Source organism: Ambystoma mexicanum, chromosome 6q (genome assembly GCF_040938575.1).
Source record: "Ambystoma mexicanum isolate Mex_15411 chromosome 6q, UKY_AmexF1_1, whole genome shotgun sequence".
Taxonomy (NCBI): Eukaryota; Metazoa; Chordata; class Amphibia; order Caudata; family Ambystomatidae; genus Ambystoma; species Ambystoma mexicanum.
Genome location: NC_090937.1, coordinates 500,020,726 through 500,046,489, shown reverse-complemented (window position 1 = coordinate 500,046,489; position 25,764 = coordinate 500,020,726). Strand labels below are relative to the sequence as shown.

The 25,764-nt window shown below is 45.2% G+C and overlaps 1 protein-coding gene across 1 annotated transcript in view; it reads left to right on the top strand.

Annotated features, from left to right (window-relative positions):
• The window catches only part of ARSJ (arylsulfatase family member J), a 500,852-nt gene extending 477,254 nt beyond the window's left edge, over positions 1 to 23,598 (top strand). The window contains exon 2 of the mRNA XM_069631049.1: positions 21,035 to 23,598. Coding sequence (XP_069487150.1) covers positions 21,035 to 22,469 — 1,435 coding nt within the window. The 3' untranslated portion in view covers positions 22,470 to 23,598. The remainder of the gene's footprint in view (positions 1 to 21,034) is intronic.
• Positions 23,599 to 25,764: the final 2,166 nt, after the last annotated feature.

Here is a 25,764-nt window from a genome sequence, read left to right as displayed (position 1 = left end):
AATTGCCCCGACCAGTACATCCACAATAGGATGGTTTGTACTGGTTCTGTTCACAATTTGAGACTAGTAAAGCCAATGGTGACTTTACATGCCCAGGGAGACAGTAGTCAGTCCCAGGGTATGGAGTCTATGTTTGGGGGTCGCTACGACACCCCTGGGTTACAGCACAGAGGTTGCTGTGTAACCCACATACCAAAAACACATGAAGCCCTATGGGGTAAAGGACCCCATAGGCAATAAACCACATACAAAGTCAAAGGAACACCTCAAATCATGTCTAAGAGTGGGAGAAAAAGAGTCTCACTCTTAGCAGGAGAAAAAAATAAACCCCAAAAATCCAGCAAAGCTGCCGGGGGACTCACTAGGTTTGGGAAATTAGCCTTTACAGAGCATTCTCCCTAACACTCGCCCCCCCTAGACTAAGGGGCTGGAGGATTTAATCCACTCCTGGATGAATCTCATACCTCTAGTCGATGACATACATCCGAGAGAGACCATCAGCATTTTGGTGATGACACCCTGACCTGTGCTCAATGGTGAAATCAAACCCCTGCAGGCAGATTGACCATCTCAATAGTTTTGGATTTTCCCCTTTCATTTGCATCAACCATCTCAAGGGATGGTGGTCAGTCTGAATGACAAAAGTAGAACCATACAAGTATGGCCTAAACTTCTTCAGTGCCCAAACAATAGCAAAACATTCTCTTTCGATAGTTGCCCACCTTGTCTCAGGATCCTTCAGCTTTCTGCTGATGAATCAAATGGGGTGCTCCCTACCTTTCTCATCCAGTTGTCTAAGGACTGCACCTATACCTACATTAGAATCATCTGTCTGCACAATGAAAGTTTGGTAGTAGTCAGGAGCTCTCAATAGTGGTGCTTGGCAAAGAGCTTTCTTCAGGTTTTCAAAGGCCTGATTGCATTCCTCATTCCATTTGACCTTCTTAGGGAATTTTGGAGAGGAGATTACATTCAGTGGAGAAGCTACGGTACCATAGTTCTCTATGAAATTCCTGTAATACCCAGTGAGGCCTAGGAAGGCTCTCACCTGGGTTTGAGTAGTAGGTGTTGTCCAATTTTGCACAGCTTCAATCTTACTGAGCAAAGGCCTTATTTCTCCACCTCCTAACTCATGCCCAAGGTAGACCACCTTACTCTGACCAATTTGGCATTTACTTGCTTTTATGGTCAGATTGGCCTGTCCCAGAGCCTGCAAAACATGTCCTAGGTGGTTAACATGCTCTTCTCAGGACTGGCTGAATACTGCAATGTCATCCAAGTATGCCATGCAGAATTCCTCCATCCCAACCAGAACCTGATTCACCATCCTTTGGAATGTTGCAGGTGCATTTTTCAATCCAAAAGGTATAGCCTTAAATTGGTATAAGCCAACTGGGGTAGAAAATGCAGTCTTCTCCTTGGCATGGTCTGCCAGGGCTATTTGCCAATAGCCTGACGTAAGGTCAAATGTGCTGAGGTACTTGGCTGAACCAAGTCTATCCACCAACTCATCTGTCCTTGGCAAAGGGTGGGCATCAGGCTTGGTGACTGCATTAAGAGCTCTATAGTCCACACAGAATCTCAACTCTTTGGATCCTGCCTTTGGTATTAACACAACTGGGCTAGACCCTGGACTAGTAGAGGGCTCTATTACCTCGAGATCAAGCATCTTCTTGACCTCCCCTTTGATGTGGGTCCTTACATTTTCTGACATTCTATATCCTCTGCTTTTGACTGGCAGACAGTCACCAGTGAGTATATCATGCTGTCCCCAAGGGGTCAAGCCAGGTGAAAGTGAGAACAGAGAAGCATACTGATTTAACATGGCTTTGCACTCTTCTTGTTGCTCAGGTGTCAGATTTGAAGAGAGATTTACTCCTTCAATCTTTTTGTCCAAGGGTAAGCCTCTGAGGAGATCAGGGAGAGCTTCACTCTCTTCTTCCTCTTCTGTTGAAGCTAGGAGCAAGGCTCCTACTTCAGGCCTGGAGACATACGCCTTTAGTCGGTTGGTGTGGAAGACTCTGGGAGCCTCCTTGGGATTGCCCAAGTCCACCAGATAGTTTACCTCTCCAAGTTTACCCACAACCTTGAAGGGTCCAATCCATTTATCTTGCAAGTCCCTCTGCCTTGTTGGGATCATAACTAGAACTAGCTGGTCTTGAGTGAACTCAACCATGTTAGCCTTTTGGTCATGCCAATTTTAGACCAAAGCTTGTCCAGCTTTCAGGTTATCACTTGCTTCTGCCATCATTTGTGACATTCTCCTCTGGAGACCTATCACATAGTCAGTCACTCTGACTGGCTTGGGGGAAGGAGCACTCTCCAACCCCTCCTTAATCAGGGCCAATGGACCTCTGACTGGATGGCCATAGAGAAGTTCAAAGGGAGAATAACCTACTCCCTCCTGAGGGACCTCTCTATAAGCAAAGAGAAGGCATGGCAATAGAAGGTCCCACTTTCTTTTAAGGGGATCCTCTAAAGCACCTATCATGCTCTTCATGGTTCTGTTGAAACTTTCTACCAACCCATTTGTCTGAGGGTGGTAGGCGGTAGAGAACTTGTAAGTAACTCCACAGGTTTTCCACATGGCCTTCATGTAGTGGGACATAAAATTTGACCCCCTGTCAGAGATTACTTCCTTAGGAAACCCAACCCTGGTAAAAATACCAAGGAGGGCCTTATCCACAGCCTGAGCTGTAACAGTCCTCATAGGAATTGCCTCAGGGTACCTAGTAGCATGGTCTACTACAACAAGGATAAACCTGTTGCCTGAGGAGGTTGGGGGATCAAGGGGACCAACAATGTCAATCCCTACCCTCTCAAATGGTACTCCCACAACTGGGAGAGGCACTAAAGGTGCCACATTCTTGGACCCAACCTTACCAGAAGTCTGGCAGGTATGGCAACTCTTGCAAAACGTATCTACCTTAGCCCCCATCTTTGGCCAATAAAAGTAGAGTGAGAGCCTTTCCTTGGTCTTCTTGAAACTCAAGTGACCAGCCAAAGAAATCTCATGGGACAGTGCAATAACTGTTGTCTGTTTCCTTGAGGTACTACACGCCGCTTGTAGTCTTCAGGTGCAGACTCAGTTGGTTCACTGTAGAAGAGGCCATCTTCCCAGTGTAACCTATACTTTCCAGGCTCTTGCCCATCAGCCTGAGAAGCTGCCTGTTGGTGAAGACCTTCCAGAGTTGGACATTCCCTCTGTCCCTTACTGAAGTCTGCCCTGTTGGGTCCACCTTCTGCCAGTAAAGACTGCAGCTCAGGATGGTCAACAGGATCCAGATCTCCAATGAGTTCTTGGTCTTCCATTAGCTCTTCTTCAGAGTCTAGCTCCACCCTACAGGGCTGTACCTCCCTTCCAGCCTCAGCTGGAGGGGGAGTTACAGGTGTAACTTTGGACAACCTAGGGGAAGTCCTTGTTGGAAGCACTGGAGTGCTTACTGTTGGCTGTTTCTTGGAAGTCTTGGGTTTCCCCTTTGCTTCTTTTTGTTCAGTGATAGCAAGTTGTAACTCCAGTGGAGTAGGAGTGATATCTTTCTTCATCGTCTCCTTGGGAGTACCTCTCATGGTTCTCTCCCTTGCAGGTCTGGTGCGCTCCTGTAACTTTTACCAGCAGGTCTGGGGGTATGTGACACCACTCCAAGAGTTTTTAGCTCATTACCCAACAGAACCCTTCCTGGTACCTCACTTTGTATGCTGACAGGTATCTTCACAGTCATGTCATTACACTGGATGAGAACTGGTAATTGGGGAAGCATCTGCACAGGCCCTCCAGCTAACTTGGTGAGGCATTTGGGTGCCTTAGCAACATCCTCAGCCTGAAAGAAAGATGTATCCACCACAGTTATGCTGTCTCCAGTGTCCCTAATGGCAGGAGTCTCCTGACCATTCACCTGGACACTGTCCTTATAATACTCTTTAGTATTATCTGGGATAGAGTTATAGACATCTAAATTCTGTTGTTCCCACAGACCCAGAGACACTAAAGAAACACTGGCTGAGACTCCAATGGGTTCATCAGCCAGCAGTAGAAAGTTTCCACTTGCCATTTGTACTTCCTCCTCTGGAGCGAAGGCTAAGGAGACAAGCTGGACCCCTGAAGGTTTACCCTTACATCTGGGATCTCCTTTCACATGGTCAGGCGAAACACAAACATAGCATTTACCAAATGCTTTCTGGAATGGTGGCTTGCTCTGACCTCCTTCTGGTTTACCACCAGAGGGTACACTACTCTGATTTGGTTTCCCTTGTGGCTTACCCTTATTGTTCTGTTTGGGGCCCTCTTTGGGATTGGAATTATTAGAATTCTCTTTGGAGTCCTTTTTTGGTTGTTTCCCCTCATCCTTTTTCTGAGTTACCCCAGAGTCCTTGTGAGTAGCCCGGTTGGCCACCCACAAGTCAGCAGCCTTAGCTAGTTTCCTGGAATCTAATTCCTTTGAATCAGCCAAGTGCTGTCTGAGCTCAGGAGAGTAGGCATCATAAATTGACTCCAACATCACAAGATTCTTCATTCCCTCATAAGTGTTCACCTTGTAACCCTTAATCCATCCCTCTAAGTTCTTCAAACTTTCACTCACCCAGGTAGCGCAAGGGGTACCATCATGCTTTTTGAGGGTCCTAAACCTGTTAAGATACTGGGAGGGGGACTTCCTAAATCTAGTTTCACACATTCATAATCCTTCTTATCCTCCTCCCCCAACTCCATTACCACATCAGTTGCAACAAGGGGGAGCCTAGAGAACAACCAGGAAAGTAACTCATTTCCTGTAATGTTCTGGAGCCCATAATTATATTCAAACAAACTCAACCAATCCAAAACATCCAACATAGGCTCATACATACCCACTAACTCCTTAGGCATCCGGGGACTTTTGGGACGGGAACTCATAGAGGATTCGGAGAGAGAAGCACTTTCCACAGACAATTTTTTCATTTCTAGCTCATGGTTGAGCTCCATTTCTCAAAGCCTTAGTTCTTGGTGCCGTTGTTCTGTTTGAGCACTAATTCTTTTGAATTCTAATTCAAGATTCATTTTTTCTAGTTCCATATATTGAGGATTAAGTGTGGGACCTGGTAAAGGTCCAGTAGGGACAGCTGGCAGGGCAGGTAGATGCCCAGGGGAGACAACTCTAACATCTTCCACCTCCTCTTCTGCTTCTGACTCAAAGTTATCAATACTAGCATTCATATCAATATCATTGCTGTCTTCTACAGTTGCTGGAGTGTAGGTTCCTCTGAACTACCATCCAGACTTTGGTTTGCTAACAACCTTTCTATTAGCTCCATTTTCTTGCCCTTAGTCCGGATTTTCTTATGCTTACAGAGAACTCTTAAACAATCAGCAGTTTTTGTAGCAAGGGACTCTTGACTATAACTTTCCATAGTTGACAGGTTTAGAAAAAACTTCTTTAGTGCTAAGCTTTGTGGTTAGTTGCACTAAGGTATCTATAAACACACTAAAATGTATACTCAATACAAATCCCACCGCTGTACACCAGTGTTAGGCAGAAACCTGTGCAGTTCCCTTAGGGACCACTGCAAAAGATTTAGGACTACAGATGGTTGGCAGTAAACCCAATTGGTAGCAGTCTGTACCACCCAGATTTACCTGGTAGCTGTGGCTGAGCAGTCAGACTTCTCTCAAGATGAGTTAGGCAGTATATAGAGTATACACAATAGGTACAGAGACACAGTAGCACAAGCAAACACTGACCAGAGCCTTGGTGTAAAAGTAAATAAGTATTTATTTAAAGACACACTTGTAAATTACACTAGCACAAAAAGAGGTAATTAATTTCAACACACAGTCACTATTATATATATACAACCCTAAATACTTATTAGACAAGTCTTAGTGAGAAACACCACTTATTTTCAGACAGAGGTGAGCGCTTAACATAAGATGGCACTCTAATAAGTTATTTAAAAAGGGAGGGAAAAGGGCATAGTTATGGACGCACACACATTTCAATACTTTTCAAAGAACCACAGGGAGGCAGGTTAGGCAAAGTCAACTGGAGAGCAAGGAAGTTCAAATGCCAGGTCCACTCTTAGAGAGAGCAAGTGAAATGTGTCCAGGATCACACAGTGGGGTTATGCCCAAAGAGTCTTTGTAAATAGTTCACAAAAAGATTGAGATCAAGTCAGGAAAAGTTAGTTAACAGATCCCAGGCTAACCCAGGTTAGAAAGTCGAAGATTTACTGTCACCCCGAACGATCTGTCGCAAGGGAAGCCAGGCGGGACACAGTCCCTGAAAATGGGAAGAACACTCCAGCGGGGGCAGTTGTTCCTGGCAGCGGTTGCAAGTTGGTGTTTCGTCCAGAGGAAGAGGAAGTCTCGACGTGGAGGAAAGCTGGAGGTCGTTGCGCTGCCAGGGAAGAAACGAGCCGCGGAGTTTCCCTGTTACAAGGTACCACCCTTTTCTTCGCGGTAGTGGTAAACCGTGGTATTCCGGTTTCCGGGGTGCTTGGCATGGGCAAGGCGGCCACGAGATGGTCCAGGAAGACGAAAAGACGGGCCAAACTGGTTATCCCCACCAGTCAAAGGAAGAAGACTCTCCGGGCTGGAGATCTCCTCTGTCGTCGGGAAAAGTGGTGAGACGGTTCAGCAGGGCTCCACCGGTGGTGTCGTTGTTGCAGGTCGGCTCAGCTTCTCCCTTCTCGGATTCTTTAGGTCCTGTGGCGACTTCTGACGTTCCAGTCCCCAAAGCCCTGCTTTTATGCAGAAAACCCCCATTCATTCAGACTAGCTGTCACTCAAACATGCTAAGTGGTGAGCCGGGCGGCTCACCAATTGGGCCAATCACACAAGAGTGCGACTTGAGTAAAGGACCCCATAGCCCATAAACCACATACAAAGTCAAAGGAACACCTCAAATCATGTCTAAGAGTGGGAGAAAAAGAGTCTCACTCTTAGCAGGAGAAAAGAATAAACCCCAAAAATCCAGCAAAGCTGCTGGGGGACTCACTAGGTTTGGGAAATTAGCCTTTACAGAGAATTCTCCCTAACACTCCATTCTTTTGTTTTTCTTTCTTTGCTCGAGGTGGAAAGAAGGGAAAATAAAGATGGATTGCAGAAGGAAAGGCTGCCAAAATCAGTCTGCGGTGCAATCTCCTTCACCACCTGTAACTTAGTGCTGGGGTGACTAGAGGATTGCGTGTAGCAAATAGTAAATAACCTTAACAAAAATAAATCTGTCCAAAATAGGAGCTGTGAAACATAAATGTTATGTGATATGGTGAACATTTTGCATCTGCAATAATTTACCACCAACCAATAAATAGTATCACCAAAAAAATAACGTATGCGATTTGGCACCCCGAGTCTGCCTTATTCCATTGAGATGAGTATTCCAGTAACAGACAGAATGTGTTGCTCCCTCTACAGACATCACAGTGAAGTCTCCATTGGGCACGCACTTTGAAACTTTACTGCATCTTTCTTTTCAACTGTGACATCCCTCCCTTTCACACTATCGGCCTTATTGCAAGTTTGGTGGAATCTCAGAAGTAAATCCACTGAGATACCGCCAAATGGAATTACCAGTCCTGCCACTTGGTCCAGCGGTATTACTGCCAGATTACAAGTGATGGTAGGTGCTGTTAGTTCCCATTAATTGGAGTCCATAGGAGTTTGGGGGGGATTTTGGTGGAATTACCAGTCCTGCCACTTGGTCCAGCGGTATTACTGCCAGATTACAAGTGATGGTAGGTGCTGTTAGTTCCCATTAATTGGAGTCCATAGGAGTTTGGGGGGGATTTTGGTGGAATTACCACTGGTGATAATTCCACAGGTGGTAATTTTACCGAAATTGCTCTTTTCTGGCAGAAAGGTGGCATATTTACATCTAGTTCTTAGTTGCAGGTGAATCCTCCACCTCTCTGCCAAACTTGTTGTTGGGCGGTCCGGTAATGTGGCAGTAACGGTATTTCCACTGCATTTTTACCACACCACCCAACTTATAATGCTGCCCTATGTCCTGTCAGTCTAATAACCACAATCAAGGCATTCATCTACACATAAAATCTATGAACCCTGACCATAACTTAAGCTTGTGTCCCAGAGCAGCCACTTAAAAGGCATCCTGGTGCCTCCCTTTACTTCCTATCTAGATAGGTTGCTTTCCATTTGTTCCAAGGATTGTAGGATCAGGACAACAATCAAATGCCTGCTAACCTGTCCCTTAACTCATAATTTTGAGATGGTAAAAGGCAGACCCACACTATTAAAACCAATTCCATGAAATTGCTAAGCACACAGCAACCGATTTGCCCCTGGATCTTCTGAGTGCAGCCAGTGGTTTAGCAGGGAACTCTGCAGTTCACGAAGTTTGGGGTGGCCCCATGGTCCCATTTCCAATGAAGGCCTGCATCAGGGGCTGCGTTGGTGCCAACGGCGGCGTGCCTGAGTTACACGAACGGGCAACTCCGCCTCGCCATCGCATGTCAGACAGGAACTCGGAAGCTCTCCCTGCTTCCTCATTCTTGTCTGCATGGAGCACGGGAACCAGAAGCCTTGAGACAGAGCATCGAATCCAGCGGACCAAAGCTGCATTGGGAAAGAGGTAATAACGTTGTTTTGTGTGTATGTGCAATGTGTGTATGTGTGTATTATAGGTGTGTGCACATGTGCATGGTGTGTATGTTTGTATGGGTGTTAGTTTGAGTGTCGTGTGTGTTTATGTTCTGGGTGGGTGTGCATGTGCGAATGCAGTTTGAATGCTCTGCATGCACACTTGAATGAATGTTGGAGAAGGTGTATGTGTGAGTGACTGGTGGGAGAATGGGTTTGAATGTGATTGTGTGTGAATTTTGTAATTTCTTTGGTGAGTTATTCTATTTCTATCTATATCCGCATGCTCTACTAACAGTTCTAAAACATTTTCAGGACTGTTATTTAGATTCCCCTCCCATTGTTCTGCGAAATCGGAATCTTCTAGATTACTGAAGTTAGGAAAAATGAGATTGCGTACTCCCCATGAGATTTGCTCATTTTCTAAGTAATTTTCAAAGTGGCTTTTTCATGATATATGTTATAAAGCAAGCATTTATTTTAATGTATTTGTTCATTTATAACACACTTAATACCAACAAGTGGTTTCTAAGGGCAGGGTTGGGATTTTAACCTGTGTTGTTCTGCGCTGTGTTGCGCTGCAATGTCTTGCTTCCAAGACAAACACTGCTGCCCCTAAGATTTCCCTCCGCCCCAACATTGTAAGTGTTCTTAAGTGTCTAGACAGGCCTACGTTGGAGCCAATTTGGACATGTTTTCTTATTGTGGCATGTCATTTTTAGAAAGCTGGGCCAAAAGGAGTATTTCCTTATGTGGGGGGACTGGCATATGTGGTCAGAGCCAGTTTGGACATGTTTTCTTATAGTATCATTACTGCCAGTGTTCAGAATTGCTGGGAACTATTTAGCGCAGTCCTCTACCCAAGGAGAGCCTTGTTAGCTTAAGACCAACAGTTACTAGGAGCTACCTTAGGCTCCAAGGCCATTTGGCGCCTTACAAACATGCTTAAGTGACATTAAGCTTGAGTGCTTGAGAATGATGTAAATAAAGACGAATTGGGACACATCTAAATATAATGGATCATACATAATGGGCAAAAAGTGTGTATCTTATACAGAAGTTAGATATACAGTGCAGTGACAGATCGCACCTACTGGGTGACACCCGACACCCAGCGGCTGGTTTTAGCTCTTGGTCATCAAATCGTAATTTCAAACCCTGATTACTGATGTTATGCGCAAAGCAAACATGAAAATGTTTTCATATGGGAATACTCCCCTTATATTGGTGCAGCCAGTATGGAAATGTATGAGCACAGCCAGTCTGAAAATGTTTTTCAATATTGGCATGTATTGCATGCATGAACATATATTGGCAAATGCTCCTGTACACTACAGGGTGACTTGCATCGATTGCATTGCCCTTACATAACAGAATGCAAACTGTCTGACCATTTACCCTTTTTCACATAAAGTGTGCAGTATAATGCACCACTTTAACCCATTATTCAAATGTGTTTCTTCTGGGAGAATTGCCAGAGCTCCTTTTCAATGATGTGTGCTTCCTCGCTACGCTCCGTTTGTCTCTCATGCTTGTGGCAAATATTTACGCCCCTCCAATTAAACGTTCACCAGCTGCCACTGGTGACATGCAGCGCCCCTTGTTTGTCCGCTTCAATTGAAATACATACTTACATCTTTCACCTAGAGTAGTGAGCTTACACCCCTAAAGTGGCATGAGCATTGCTCATGCGTGGTGGTCCAAGTGAGCCTGAGGTGTGGTGAGTTTTGCGTTTTGTTGAGCTTGGGGGGCGGGGAGGGCTCAGCATTATTCGCAGGGGGTTCCCAAATGTTGTGTTATGCTAATGAGTGCAGGGTGATTCGTAGCAGCGCGTAATGCATTACTATCACTGGTACTGATAGCTTGCCCCCCATGCTCACACACCTGGAATGCAGAAAGCTGCAGCCAGCCATTTTCCTCCAACTGTATCTTCACGTGCACTTTAGAAAAACATCCAGTTATCTCCCATTGGCATAGCCGCACCTGCTCTTTATTGGGATTTCACATTTTTTCAAACCCACTGCTCTGAACATTACATACTGAATTAGCCGCCCACACAGCACAACCCGGCATGAAAACATGGCATCGATCTTAAAGTTTGAACAAAGCTCGCCAAGCATTTCCGACTCTGTGATTTCATGTTATTGCAGTGATATTTTTTGCAAACTATGTCTGACTATATAGTCCGAATGACCTTCCAGATTACCCTCAATGCTACAAGACCATCTGTACATGGTTGATTAGCGCTTTGCAAATGCGCAGATCGAGGGTCAGGCTCGGAAGGGGGGAAGATGCCCAGGCTGTGCAGGCTGGCTGAGCTTTTGGTCCCTAGGACAGAGCTGCAAAAAGGAGGAAAAGAAAATATTGAAAAAGTTAAAATCTTTCACAATCTGACCTGCCTCGAAGGAACCTAGTGCTAGAAGGCCTGCTCTGCTTCTGTTTTGATGGGGTGAGACATACAACTTGATTTCAGAAATGTTGCAGATGTGTTTGGGCGCCCCTCCCTGCTGGGCCACCACAGTAGATGAGGGAGAGAGAGAAGACCCTAAGCACAGTGGCAGGGCCGATGGAGATGTACGCATTTAAAATGACATATTCTGCTGTGACCCTGGGTGGAAATGTTAGCATGGCTGAGGCCCATAAACCATTGGTCTATTACAACGTTTCAGATCTCCTATTTGCCAAGTAAGTAAGGGTCCATATCTTATCAGAGTTTGTTATCAGTTTCATTCTGCAAGACTGCTTCCCCGTGCTCTGGTTAATTTCTTGGTCACTGGTGGGTTAATTACAAAAAGAGTTTACTAGCACCCTAAATAGCACCCTTGGATGTTAGTATATGGTAGCAAAGGTGGTTGGATTGTTTGTGATATTCAGTTTTGGGCACAGCTGATACACATGCTCAGAAATGTAGCATTCAGGTATTCATTTTTAGTAGACTAAAAACGAAGGAGGTCATTCAGAGTAGGTCAATTGTTTTTTTTTATGAAACACGGCTGGAGGAAGGGCGGAAGTTACTACCTCCACCGGTGGTATTTCTAAAAACCCATCCACTTCAAAGTTTTAGACTGGCAGAAGTGGTATATTTTTCCAGCCATTTCCACCTTCAGTATGAAAGTGGAAATGTATTATGTACAGTAGTGGCTCAGACCATTACTGTACATTTATTTTATGCACAAAGGAGTCCATTTTGACTCTTTTGTGCATTACTGTTAGGTGGTGAGAGGGGTCATGGTCCTTTTTAAAAACCTGTTTCACTGTATTGAAAAGGAAGCGCCTACACTTTGCTTCCATACAGTAAAAAAATGTTTTTACAAAATTGTGGTCAACTTAGCTTTTTTTAATTCCACCTCTTAGGTGGAGTTAAAAATAGAGTTTTCACAGAAAGCCCACCTAAAATACTTCTGGTGGTATTTCGATGGAATACTGCCAGTAGCATTAGGTCAATCCCTGAGTCGTGGGACAGAATAATGTGGTGGTATTTGCCAAATATGGCTGATTTTACCATTATACACACAAATCAAATGACGTTCTATGCTCTTCATTTTGTTGTCTTGCACAGAATACTATTATTTGACCCAAAAAAACACACATAACAATGAACAACATATTCACACATATAGATATGCAGTCATGTTAACACAGATGCATCCTTCAACATGTATTCTACCCAGTCATAAATACAAACAACCACATCATCATAGTCTTGGAAACTGAGCAAAACACACACACACACACAAACTCCACCTTTATATGATAGGTTGGATATTATGCCTTCTCTGCCACCAGATCCCAAATGGACTCCCCTCACAGTTCCCAGTGCTTCCATGAAATGGAATATGCAGCTGACTTGCCAAGAAAGTGCACCTTGAGGGCACAGTAAAAGCCCAGTCCCCTCTTAGTCTTGTTTGCTGCATTATCCAAGTGTACACCCGAAAGCCACATTTACCAGCAAGACCATGACCACATTGCTTGTCATGTCTGGGAGGGGCTGACTAGCAAATCAAGGTGGTCTACTGTCTACATGTGAGTTATGGCAATGAAAGGGAGTGAGTGACAAGGAACCAGTGACTAATAATTGTGAGCAAACAAAAGGGATGCGAGCTAGCTAAGGGAAGGGGAGTCAGTTAAGGCATAGCTCAAAAGGGGAAAATGAGTCTGAAGGTTAAATGGAAGGGGGTAAAGGGCCATTGAGCATGTGTCACAAAGGAAGGACACCAGATGTTCCTGGGTAAGGAAAGTAGGGTAAATGAGACAAATGGACTAATCTGGAAAGGTTGGCCAGCAGATTGAGTGACTCCTACTGAGTTGTGTGCCTTACCTACATGCCAATTGGGGGGCTGGCTCAATCCTGTTCTCTTTTTTTTCGATGAAGTGATGCATGCTTGCTTTATGAACATATGTTTCAATTAAGACTTCTCTGATATTTTGTCAGATTTATTAAACAGTGTGCCCATTTATGCTAGCTTTGCATGGTGTTGGTTCATATATTGAATATAGAATAGGAGAAGATGAAATTTCCTGTACTGTCTGAATTTGAAAGTGTGGATCCAGGAAGCTAGTACTTGAATCCCCACCTTCCACAATGTACACCTTATGTGATCCAAAGAAAATCGCTTTCAATCACTGTGTCTTGTTTTCCTTAACTGTCTGTAGGAAAAGTGTCACTCGTATGGGTTTATAATCCATATTAGTACCCGGTGGAGGGGGTGGTCTTGGCCTCCCAGCCAACGAGCAGGCTCAGAACGGGGGCTTTACCAAACGGTAAAGCCCCAGCTCCAAGCCTCCTCAGAGCTGGAGGCCCCAATCTTCCTCCGCTGGAAAATGAGGAAGTGCACCCCGACACCCTGTGTCCCCATCCCCACACCTGCCCCTTTTCTACACAATTCACCACATCCCATCACCACCCCACTTACCTTCTGCTCCCATGTCCCTTGCCAGCGCTGGCAGCAGTAGTGTTCCTGGCACGTCCCAATGTGCGACTTTCCGTAATGGAAAGGGAGAAGGGACTACATGTATAATGGAAAGGGAGAAGGGACTACATGTAGTCCCTTCTCCCCCCACCGATCCATGACAGACATTCTTTTTTATTTTTTTTTAGTTGATAAACGGCGTACACATTCTTAATCAGCTTAAAATAAAACACTATTAGTATCCCGGTACAATGTGCCAGGATACTAATAGCTATACTATCCTCAATGGGGGACATTATCTGGCCTGGTAATGCCCCCCTGCTCAGGTAATGTTGCTTGAGTGTTACTCCATAAATAAATATAAACCATTTATATAATGAATGTGTGGCAAGTGAGGTTTTTATGTTGCGGGACGGGTGGGTAGACAGGGTGTCATTAATGGCTTTTGTGTTGTGCTGTGGGGGGAGGGGCAGGAAACCAGCTATGTGTCTTTTGCCATGTTAGCACATGTTAGGCTCTTACAGCAAAGCTAGTCCCCCTGACTTTGCTCTACCAATGAATTTTCTAGCTTCTACATGTATTTTCATTGGTCTAAAACTAAAGATGGATGGGATGGAATGGAATTAGTTTGGAAGAGATGTAGACTGCTGTGGAATTGTGAACTGGGGCACAAGGGAGCCCGGGCTCAGATCCCAGCTTTTGCATTTCACCAAATTATATTATCCTGGTGAAATGATGTTGATACATTTGGTATTTGGAGGAGGTTCCTTGGGTTCCACCTCTATATGGAACTGAAAACAGAACTGAAAGATATGTTGCATAAAAGGAAAGTAATGCAAATAATGTTGAATATATATACTTGAGAATGTGAAGGTGCAGGAGAGGTTTGCACTGAGTTTAGTTGTTCTGGAATTTGGGACTGCTGCATATTGGGTTTGGGCCATTGCACCATGGGCCAGAAAATTGTACTTGCTCCCCAGGCCAAAACGTGCCAGTCGTCAACTGCACAGATGACATGGCATTACATAACAATGCAAATGTTGACGTGCTGCCCTCTGGTTGTTAGTGCCTGGATTAGTGATTTCTTTTTAACATTTTCAGCTTCTATTCTGGCCAGTGCCTAACCATGGAGTGACTCTTTCATGGATGCCATATAGTGTGTGGAAAGAAGGTAGGCTGTGTCTAGTAACTGTGCTAGCAAGGTGCAGTAAATGCTGTGCTTTCTAAAAGCGTGATAAAGCTGAGGCCGAACACAAACAGAGTTGTCCAAGTGTAATTATAAAGTCGCTAGGTTTACCCATGTTTACCAATGTAAAACAACACCAATACACACGAACATTAAAGCAAAATAAATAATTCCTACAACCTTTACAACTACTGGAACAGCCGCCTTTTTAACTCTATTGTTAAGGTAGTCCAAACACCTCTGTTCCAAAAAGAGAATCCATGTAGTAGTGAGGTCTAGCACAATTCAGAGACTCACTATTCCACCATGACTCAATGGTTTCAGTCATAGTGTTAATAATGACTTTCCTCAGTATCTATAATTTCTTCCACAGCAGCAGTAATTAGGGAGTAGCCACACAAGACACTTAGAGCCAGTTACTGGGTTGGGTAGTCATGCCTTGGGCACCCTGGCCCTGGCCAATGTTACCGAGTGTCCTTTAGCACCCTGGCAACAGTGTATTTTTTAAACCCTAACATCCTTGCCCTCCCAGAAGCCCCATCTGCCAAGGGAAATAACAGGGCATGCACATGCCAGCTGCTTCTGCTCTCCCACCAACCTACTAAAGTTATCTTAGGGCTATAGGTACAAATGTATTAATCTGGGTGTGAGGAAGTAAAATGGGTGGCATGTCAGTCTAGTGAACAGGGATATCTCACACTTCTGTCCAGGTGCCTATCTCACTGTGCTGCATGCCATCTAACTTGCTGTCAGGCTCTGTTTCTTTTCACAGACATTCCCCGATTTCTCACCCATCGACACCCCTCCCCCTTAACTCCCCCATGCCCTCTATAAAATTCCACCTTTGTCTCCATTTCTTTTTTTCCCCTTATTGCTTTGAAACCACGGAACTTGCTTTTAAGCTCTACCCAAGAAAAAAGCATATATACTTAAATTGTTTATGGGATTTCAACAATGTGTTGCTTTGTGTGGTCTAAAGGGTTATTCTTATATTAACAGGGGGGATATAGTTCCAGCCATCTTGTGAATGAGAATTTAAATGATGCAACATCTTCTGGTAAAGTAGACATAAACCTGCTGAGCGATATGTAATGTAAGGCTGACTTTGGTTGGCTGGAACGGGGCTAACAAACTGGCAGCTCAAGTTATCGGCCCGAGCGAAGTGAGGGCGGATAACAAGGCTCCGGGCCATTACCCCCATTCCAGTCCTTGGGACGGGGGATATGGGCTATTAGCACCCCGGGTTGCCAAGAGGTAACCCAGGGTGCTTAAAATAAAAGTATTTTCCTTTGTTGAATGGGAGGCTGCACGCATCCCGTTGAATGAAGAAAAAAACTTTTCCAAGATGGCCGACATGTAAAGGGAAGACGGGGCCCCTCTTCCTTTTCCATGGTGGCCTGCGGGAGCCAAGTGAAGATGCATCTGCGGTGATTCCTCTACCAAAATAAGGTAAGTAGAGGGTGGGAAATGAAAAGGAAAGGGGACGGAGGGTGGGGGATGATGACAGCCGGGGCAGTCGGCCGTCAGGTGGCATGGAACGCAAGCTTTCATTGCTGATTCAAGCCTGTGTTCCTAGCCACCTGATTGGCTAGCTCCCCCTGCCAGGGTGCTAATAAGAAAAAAAGCCTTTCCAAGTATGATAATATGATGTTGTTTATGTTACAGGTCATAGGCAGCTATGGCTCAGAGTGTGTAATGCTACAGTGCAAATATTTCTGTATAAATCATTACATTACATTTTTCGACAAATAAAACGGGGGAATGGTGGCAAAAACAGCCTCTGAAAATAAAACTGCAAATACGCCCATGGTGACTGTGTCTAGCAAAGTATATGGCATGTATCGTTACAATAACATTACTCTGCAATATGAACACTATGAGCCGGATTCTGCACTTGAGCTAAAGGCACATACAGCAAGTTTAAAAACAGTAAATGTAAATGGGGATTGTGGGTGAGGAGCACAAAGGAAATTGTTGACTCATAGAGGGGTCATTACTGCCCGAGGGACATTGTTAGGCAAGATTGTATGCAGTGCCCTTTGGGTGCACTGCAACAACCCTGACCTCCTGGCAAGAGGAACCAAACCTTTGGTATAAGTCTGTACTACACAGGTTGGTAGTCTGGTCGAGTACCCAGGCTCATCTCAAGAGGGGTCAATGTGAGCCGTAGGGGCGTTACACAGAGATTCACAGTGACAAGTATTCAAATAATCTCTTACACACAAAGTTTCTTGATTAAACAATTATTTATTTATTTAACACTCAGAATAAGCCTTCTTCAGAAAGGAGCAACGTAAAGTAACACACAAATACACTTCAAAATACTCTCTCTTAACTTTCTAAATCAGCAAATACTCATTTGGGATGGTATACAAACACTTCCTACACCATCATGTGACTTCAATAGCTAGGGTGCTGTTGACATTAATATACCACTGTTGCATTTAGAATATATCTGAGATGAGTGTCGATGAAAGAGAGGTTTCTAGAATAATACAAGTGTCCACACAGTAATTCTTAATTAGGTAAGTACTTTCAAAAACCCCCAATGCAAAGTCAGTTAACCCTTTCCTGGAAGGAAGGCAAAACACATAAGCAGAGGAGAGAAGGGTCCTTCAGGGAGCCAGGCCAGCCAATGTTTAGTTAGCAAAAGTCATGGTGAACTGAAGCACTTCTTGCAGGTAAGTAAATGTCTTGCACAATGTTTAGAAAACTTGGTAGAAAAAGTACAATCAAAATGTAGGGTCAGAAGCTATCAGGCCTGTGAGCAGTAGAAGATGCAAGCAGCTCTACCAGAGCAACCAACACAAGTCTCAACTGAGAACAAGCAAGGTTGAAAGACAAGAGGTAAGTTCTCTTAGACTGTACAGTACTTTTAGGTTGAAGAAAAGTGCAGCAGATGGCTTCTGTTCCTGTGCAGCTCTACAGATCCTGTTGTGCCTGGGCCTTAGTCGTGGGGACAAGAGGGAGGACTTCTGGGGATGCCTGCTCTGCAATGGGACAACAGGATGGTCAGCGCACACAACTGGCAATCTTCAAACAAGTGGCACTTCAGTGTTTCAGCTCCTCGCGTCTACTGCACATAGCACTACTGCAGTTCCTGGGATGGGCTTTCCTTGCATCTGGGGTCCCGCACTCTGTTAAGCAGGCTCAGGCTCGATCAGTCCTGCTACCTGGGAATCCTGAGGATCTTCCTGGAGTTCTTGGCCAGCTTAACAGCAACACACACGATCTGGTGTTCCTCTCCCTGGCTATTTGGTTCCAGCAGCGACTGCAGTGGAAATTCAACCAGCTTCGAGAGGTTGCCCAGGTGGCTTACTTTGGAGTTGATTGGTCCCACCAAATCAAGGGGAGAAGTCGTCCTTGCAGGGCTTCTCTAGTTGAAACGTATTTGGAGCTTCAGCACAGCAGCAGGGCTTCAGTGGGCAAACCAACGGTCCAGGAGTTGCAGCAGGCATCTCTTCCAAGTTCTTCTTTGGATTCCTTCATCCAGTGGTCGACTCTGCCTTCCAAGCCAAAAAGCCTTGCCTTTTATGCAGGTTTCTCCCATTCATTTTAGCCTAGCTGACAGTCACCCAGCAGGTTGGCTGTCCTTGCCGGACCACCAGCCAATCACCTAAAAGTGCATTCCTGTCTCATACGAGACTAAGCCCAGGGAGTTTTGGACACCTCCCTCGCTTCCTGTCCCCACAGACACCCTGGAGCCAGAGGTGGGCTTCACTCGTGAATCCCATCAAAGACAAAATGAACAAAGGGACCAAACCTGTTGGGCACCTAGGGTAAATCTCAAGAAGGACATTTCCATAAAAAAATGGCGAAAAAATAAGACCAGGGCCATTTTGACAAAATGGGCACCCAGGGGTTCCTTACCGGAGTTGCAAACGCAGCTTGTGGTAAAATCACACAATGGTAGTAAAAGGTAAATCATTGCCACCAGTCATGAACTGTAGAAAGGGTAACATAAAAAATGTTATGTGAGAAACTAGACAACAGGGGATACTATGTGACCCCTCCAGTACCCTATTGTAAGATAGTGCATGCTGGGTCTAGAAAGCTACAAATATAAGCAAAGTCAATTTCACTTTACTGCTCTTGGAAACAATAGTTATCCAAGAGAAAGGTATTCACACATTTGGGAAATCTGAAAGACTTCCCTGTGTCACTGCAGTGAGGGTGCTGTGTGAGACAAAGCAAAAGGATGCCTATGGAGTTTGTCAGACTACAAAAACCAAATGAAACACAGAGTTTAAATCACCGAGAAATACATGAGAGAGTGGGAAAAAGGTCCCACTATCTTCAGGTTAAAAATGAAAAGGTCTTAGAGTCTAGCAAAAGTGCTGGGGGTCTGTAAGGTAAAGAGGAATTAGTACATGTCTGAGAATTCTCCCTAACTGCTAAGAGTGCAATGTGACATCCCGAGAGGAAATAATGAAGCTGTGTAGACCTAGCCTGAGGACCGTATAGGGGGTCACAGGTCCTGAAGACCAATTTAAAAGCCTGAGTACAGTGATGGCATTTAACAAGGTCTTCAGGGTCCATTACTCCAGGTACAGTTTGAGGGTATGGTCTATAGAGCTATCATGTTCCTTAAAAAAGGCAATCTGCCTGGAGTGGTATCTGGGAACTGTCTTCTTCTAGGCAAGCACATACAAGGATGGAGGGACACGGCTTAGATAAATCGGGGCCACGCCTGCCAGGTATGGCCTGGCAAAGACTGTAGTCAGTAAGGAGGGGAAGGCGTATGGCCGCCTCACCCTAATAAGGTAAAGAGTTGGTGATTTCACGTACCCGGGCCACATCTGTCATGTGTAGCCCAGGCGCGGGGGTGAGCAACGCTGCCACGGGGCATCCTCCCTCAACCAGTCACTTAGAGCTGAGGGGAGGGAGTGGGGTATTTAGGTGACTGGGGCACATCTGTCCAATGTATCATAGGCAATGAGGTGAGCCGAACTGACAGCATGGTTGTTAGCGTTGCACTCCTGTGAAGGCAAATGAGTGAGGCTACCTCTCATCAGGGGTGCACCTCACTGAGAGCCATGCAACGATGGCAGCATGATTGTGAGTGCAGCTCTCCCATGATGGGGGGCCCCAAGCTGACAGCCTGTGAGCCCGGGGGAATGGCGGGGCTTCCCATTGTCCGATTTCCAGACTAAACAGATTGTCAGACCCATACCGACTTATATAGCTTAGAAAATGACCAATGGGGCAGTGCCACGTCACTCCCCTGGGACATAATATCCGATATGCATTGAAACGCACAGTCCATATTTAGTGATATACTTCTGTGACGTCTCTATTACAGAATACCCCTACAGCAACAAGGAGATCAAGAACCAACAAAACCCCATTTTGGTAAAGATCCTTCCCCTTTAATGTCCCCTAGCTGCTTAGAAAAACACATTGTATGGCACCTTAAAACTGTGTACTGGTGGTTTTTGCTCTTTGTAATGTAACCTGCAGTCTAACAGTTAAAAAAGTTACTAAGAGCCACCATTTTCAAAAATACATTTCATGATAGAAGCTACCTCCTGTGACCCCATCATTCGTCCAATGTGGAGCTATTGCCCAGCAAGTTGGGCAGGACCTGTTGGTAATGGTCTGCTGCTCAAGTTAAGGGCAGAAGGGAAAAACACGCCTCAATGGTACCGTGCACAAATGGCAAAGGAGGGTAAATGGGATAGCCTACATTCACATGGGTAATTCGTGTCCTAGATATTAGACCACACCTGTTACGTCATCAGGCTGAAGAGAGTGATGAGCAGGCAGTGTTCTTCGCTCTGGTCAGGAGGAGAAGCTCCTCTTTTTCAAATGAGGGGAGATGATCCGATTCTCGCATTAATGCTTGGAGAAATAAGCGTGATAGCTATCACTCAAGCAAAGGAAATACAGCGATGACAGTTTCATCCACTTGGATGGGAGGGTTGGTTACTCCAGTAGATGAAATATATAGCATTAGTGTCAGCTCAAATTAGGGGTGTACTCAACCTTATCGGTGACATCATGCAGCTTTGCTTTATTGACATTTTATTAAATATGAACGTACATATCGGTGTTAAACTTTGAACATTATCTGTCATTTCATCATCCAGAATGCTCCAATTGGTGGCCATGACAGGTGCCAGGTAATAGAGCATTCTGGATACTGAAATACTAAAATGCCAGACATCAAAACTTACACTATATATTTGTAATAAAACAAATGTATGTTACATTCTCAATTACCTGATGTTTGAGGGTTATTTCCACGGCCTTCTTGCAGATGTTACAACGTCAGAATGTTAATTTACAGTTGAAGTGTCTTATGCTGCTAATTATGCACACTTTCCTCCACTGAACAGGCTCTTTTTGCTTCTGTCTTTGCAGATACCAGATCCACACCGGTCTCCAGCATTCCATCATACGGCCTTCACAGCCCAACTGCCTGCCCTTGGATAATGTGACTCTTCCGCAGAAGCTGAAAGAGGCGGGCTACTCAACGCACATGGTCGGCAAGTGGCACCTGGGCTTCTACCGGAAAGAGTGCATGCCGACGCAGCGGGGCTTCGATAGCTTCTTTGGCTCCCTTTTGGGCAACGGAGATTACTACACACATTACAAATGCGACAGCCCCGGCATTTGTGGCTATGACCTTTATGAAAATGACAAGGCCGCATGGAACTATGACAACGGTGTTTACTCAACACAAATGTACACACAAAGAGTTAAACACATTTTGGCGACTCACAGTCCAAGGAAACCCATATTCCTATATATCGCTTACCAAGCAGTTCATTCACCCCTACAAGCACCCGGGAAATATTTGGAAAATTACAGATCAATTACCAATATAAACAGGAGGAGATACGCTGCCATGTTGTCATGCTTAGACGAAGCAATCAACAATGTTACAGTGGCCTTGAAAAAATACGGGTACTATAACAATAGCATTATTATTTACTCATCAGATAATGGTGGGCAACCCCTTGCCGGAGGCAGTAACTGGCCTCTGAGGGGAAGCAAAGGAACGTACTGGGAGGGGGGCATCCGGGCTGTCGGCTTTGTCCACAGCCCCCTTCTGAAAAATCAAGGGTCAGTATGTCGAGAGTTGGTGCACATCACTGACTGGTTCCCTACTTTGGTCACATTAGCCGAAGGGCAGATCGATGAAAATATCCAGTTGGACGGCTACGACATATGGGAGACGATAAGCGAAGGCAAGCGTTCCCCCAGAGTGGACATTCTTCATAACATTGACCCCATTTACCTCAGGGCTAGAAATGGTTCTTGGGCAGCCGGTTATGGGATTTGGAACACAGCCATTCAGTCAGCAGTCCGCGTGAGTCACTGGAAGCTGCTCACAGGAAATCCCGGGTACAGCGACTGGGTGCCCCCTCAAAGTTTTAGCAACGTCGGTCTCAGTCGTTGGCATAGTGAACGGGTGTCCTGGACAAGTGGACAAACTGTGTGGCTTTTTAACATCACGGCGGACCCGTATGAGCGTGTGGATCTCTCACGCACATATCCAGATGTTGTCAAGCAACTACTGCGGAGGCTTTCTCAGTTCAACAAAACGGCAGTCCCTGTTAGATATCCACCCAAAGACCCCAGAAGTAACCCACACCTCAATGGAGGAGTCTGGGGACCTTGGTACAAAGATGCAGACAAGAAAAAGAAACCAGGCGGAAATACAGCGATGGGGGCAAAAAAGCAAAAGCAAAAGAAGAATAAAACACATCCAACGAGAGGCCAATCCCAAGGCTGCAGCGCAAGACTTCTTGGTGGACAGGCCCACACTGCTACTTCCGGTGTTTCTGGGTGAACCTGTGCATGAGAGATCTAACTTGTTGGCCCACACCCTGCCTGTCAGTGGCAGGCTGGGGAGAATCATTGCAAAAAGAATGTTTGTCTTGGAACTGAAGTGCTCTAGGATCTCCAGGAGATGACGCAATCTTTAAACTCTGACCTCAGATAAGCAATGGTGCTGCAAAATATCCGCCATTTTGGGAAGCAACCGTTTGGCGTCCCAGTAGACAGTGGAAGTATCTCAGTGGATTCCCAACGACTGTTCATACCTCAATGAGTGGAATCACAGTCATCACCAGAATCCGGCGCATGACTTGGCATGCCAATGAATAATACACAGGCTATTCCAATGCATGTAACAGCGAGAGGCAGCAGGGCGAAAGTGAGAACGACTAGCATGCGGGTTGCCTGTCAATCATGCTGATGCATGGACGATACCTTTCCAAAATGAAGTCCAGCCAGCAAAATAGGCAAGACATATTCTTTAATAAAGACAGCTGCTTATTGGTTTTAGGATTATTTTTTAGTTTTTGGTCATGTTGGCGCATAGGGTTCTCAATTTACTTCTCGAGTGAAAGCCCATTTTAAGAGAAGTGTGCCATTTTGCGCAGAGATGTCCGTGGACGCCCCAGCACGTGCCTCAGATTACTTTCTGTGGATGGAGAGGAGCGCTACCCTTGAAACACTCTGCCAAGGCGAATGTTACTTTTAACCACTTTAATAGAACATGACATTCTTCGCCATAAAGTAAATAGTTTATAGTACCCGGCTAGTTATTTCATCTGGAAACTGTTAGCGGGAGCTGGTGCAGATGACTCCCATTTTCTGTTTCGCCTCCCACGGAGAACTTTCTGTCTGCATTTCAGATAGGCCGGAGCGCTGTAGGTTTGGATTTCAAGATAACTGTATAGTTACATTGCCAAAGTGGAAAAAAAGAGCCAGGCCCGTCTGTCTGCTGCACGTGCTCTTTCGAGGTCTTGAATGTACTGATATGGGTAATTTTGTACTTACTAGTCTTTTCAAACAAGGCACAGCAGAGAATGCATTGCCGTGAAGAGTGTGGAACTCGTGAGTCTAAAATAGTACTACCCTAAACGTTTATATTTATTTAATAAAATGATTTATTTTTATGGCATTCGCAAAAAGTGTCCCTGGTGTTCTTGATGTCAACTATTTTATTTAGTTGAAACGTGAACTGGATCGCTCTGTGTTAGATTTCGAAGTGTTTCTTTTATTATTTTAAAGCTCAAACAATGGCAACAAAAAGAGTCCTGGCATTGATATTTACTCATGAGAGAGAGCTTGGTTGGCTTGAGGATTTACATGATTTAAGGAACACTTTTATAAAGCATTAGCACTCTGGCTGGTCTACGCAACCAATCAAATAGCTCAGAACGGGTCCTGCATCCACTGACAACATTCTCAGCAGGCTTTTCACAATTCCCGCCCATACCTACCCTTCTTTACCAGCTTGCTTTAATACATGTTACGCCATGTTGCAGGTACCACAATCAGGGAGCTGGGCATGCAGGCTGTAACCACCAGTAACAGACTGTATTCAAAGCTTCCCTCTCTGCTCTTGACCACCACACATGCGTGATGCACATGATCAGGCTGTTGCAGGAGCACGCAGTGCCCCACACTAGGTGAAAGATGCAAGTATGTGTTTTAATCAAACTTTAACTCAGTCACCTAGTATACAAACAAGGGGGTTGTGCCTTGATCCTGAGTCCTGACACCGGACTAGCCAGCCCTGGGCGTGGCCAATCATTTTACGAGCACTAATAATACCATAAGAAAACCTGTTCATGCCGGCTCTGCCAGTATCCTCATGTACAAGCGTTCTCAGCCTCTTTTTCATGCGGACATGCTCTAATAGCATTAGGGCCCTTGCTGGCAGGGCTCTAACGTGTGGTTAGTGACATTTGCCTTCATTAGAAGCCATTGCCTTCACCATGGGACCTTCAACTTGAGCCGTGATGAAGTACCACGCATTAGAGCCTGCTTGTGCAGGCCTTAACGCTTCAACAAAGAACATGGTAACAGTAGTGAAATTAATACTGTATAAATACCATGCATGATGTAGGAGAAGGTAACATGGGAAAAGTATGTTTATTTTAATTGCATTAGCATCTATGCCTCTAATTGTTTCCCGTTGGTGCTCATGGTAATGAGCACCTGTTTGGTGAGCTACACTGGATGATAATGTCAACGGGAGCCCTTGTTAAAGGCCATCACTTGGGCCTTTATCTCAGGCCATTACTGGACAGAGGGTCTGCGTGAAATTACAGAATGGAAAAGTCTGAGTCCCAAAAGTCCCCCCCCCATATTTGTTCGCATATATATAAATATGTGGGGGAGGCCGCCCACAACCCCCCCTCACATATATATATATATATATATATATATATATATATATATATATACACACAAACAAATAGTGGTCGACCATTTGGGTTTCAGACTTTTTGCCCTCAGTCAATTTGTCCTATTGCCTGGACAGCACAGCCCACCAAACGTGATTATGGCCAAAGAAGTCCCATCATGCTGAAACAATGACACCAAAGTGGGAGCCAATTGTGCAGCAGCAGTCAGGATTTGTGGGTGTCGTCAGAGTAGCCCATCCGCATTGTCCCAACCCCCGCTTCTTTCTTTTGGGTCCCAGATGTGTGCCCCATGCCGTTCTCTACTATTTATGCTTTAGTTCAAAGCTGTGATTGTGTGGTGCTAATTCGAAAAATTAGTAGTATTTGAAATAGCATTCATCAGCACACGTCCTATTCATTATGAGACGTGCAGTATTTAGTGCGTGCAATATTAGAACATGTGCAGATGGTTCAGATGCTCTCAGTACTCTGCTGTAGCGATTCATTATGGAGAGCATCATTGGTGAGGTTTTCAAAAAGGACTGATAGGGTAATTCATAGAATTTCGCAGAAAAGTGTCGCAAGCGGCTGGCGCAGAGTGTCCGCGTGCGATTGTCTGCGCCAGGCACGTGCGCTAAAACCGATTTCCGCGCACAGCGTATTCATGGATTTTAGGCTCCCAAACCAGCCGTGGTGCAGAGTATCGCAGCGACCCTGCAGCAGCGCCAGTAACGCCCCCAAGAACGCCCTCGCGCAAGGAAAAGCCATCAAAATCGCTAAATCATCGCAAAGGGCTGCGCTAACCCTGGACCAGTTTACAGGGCTGCCAAACAAGGAACGCAAAGCGGGTAACGTGCATATCAGGGGTACGCGTGAAGTTATACACGCGATTAGCCAGGCTGCCAGGGTACGTGTATTTCAGGGGTGCGCGGGAAGTTCAACACG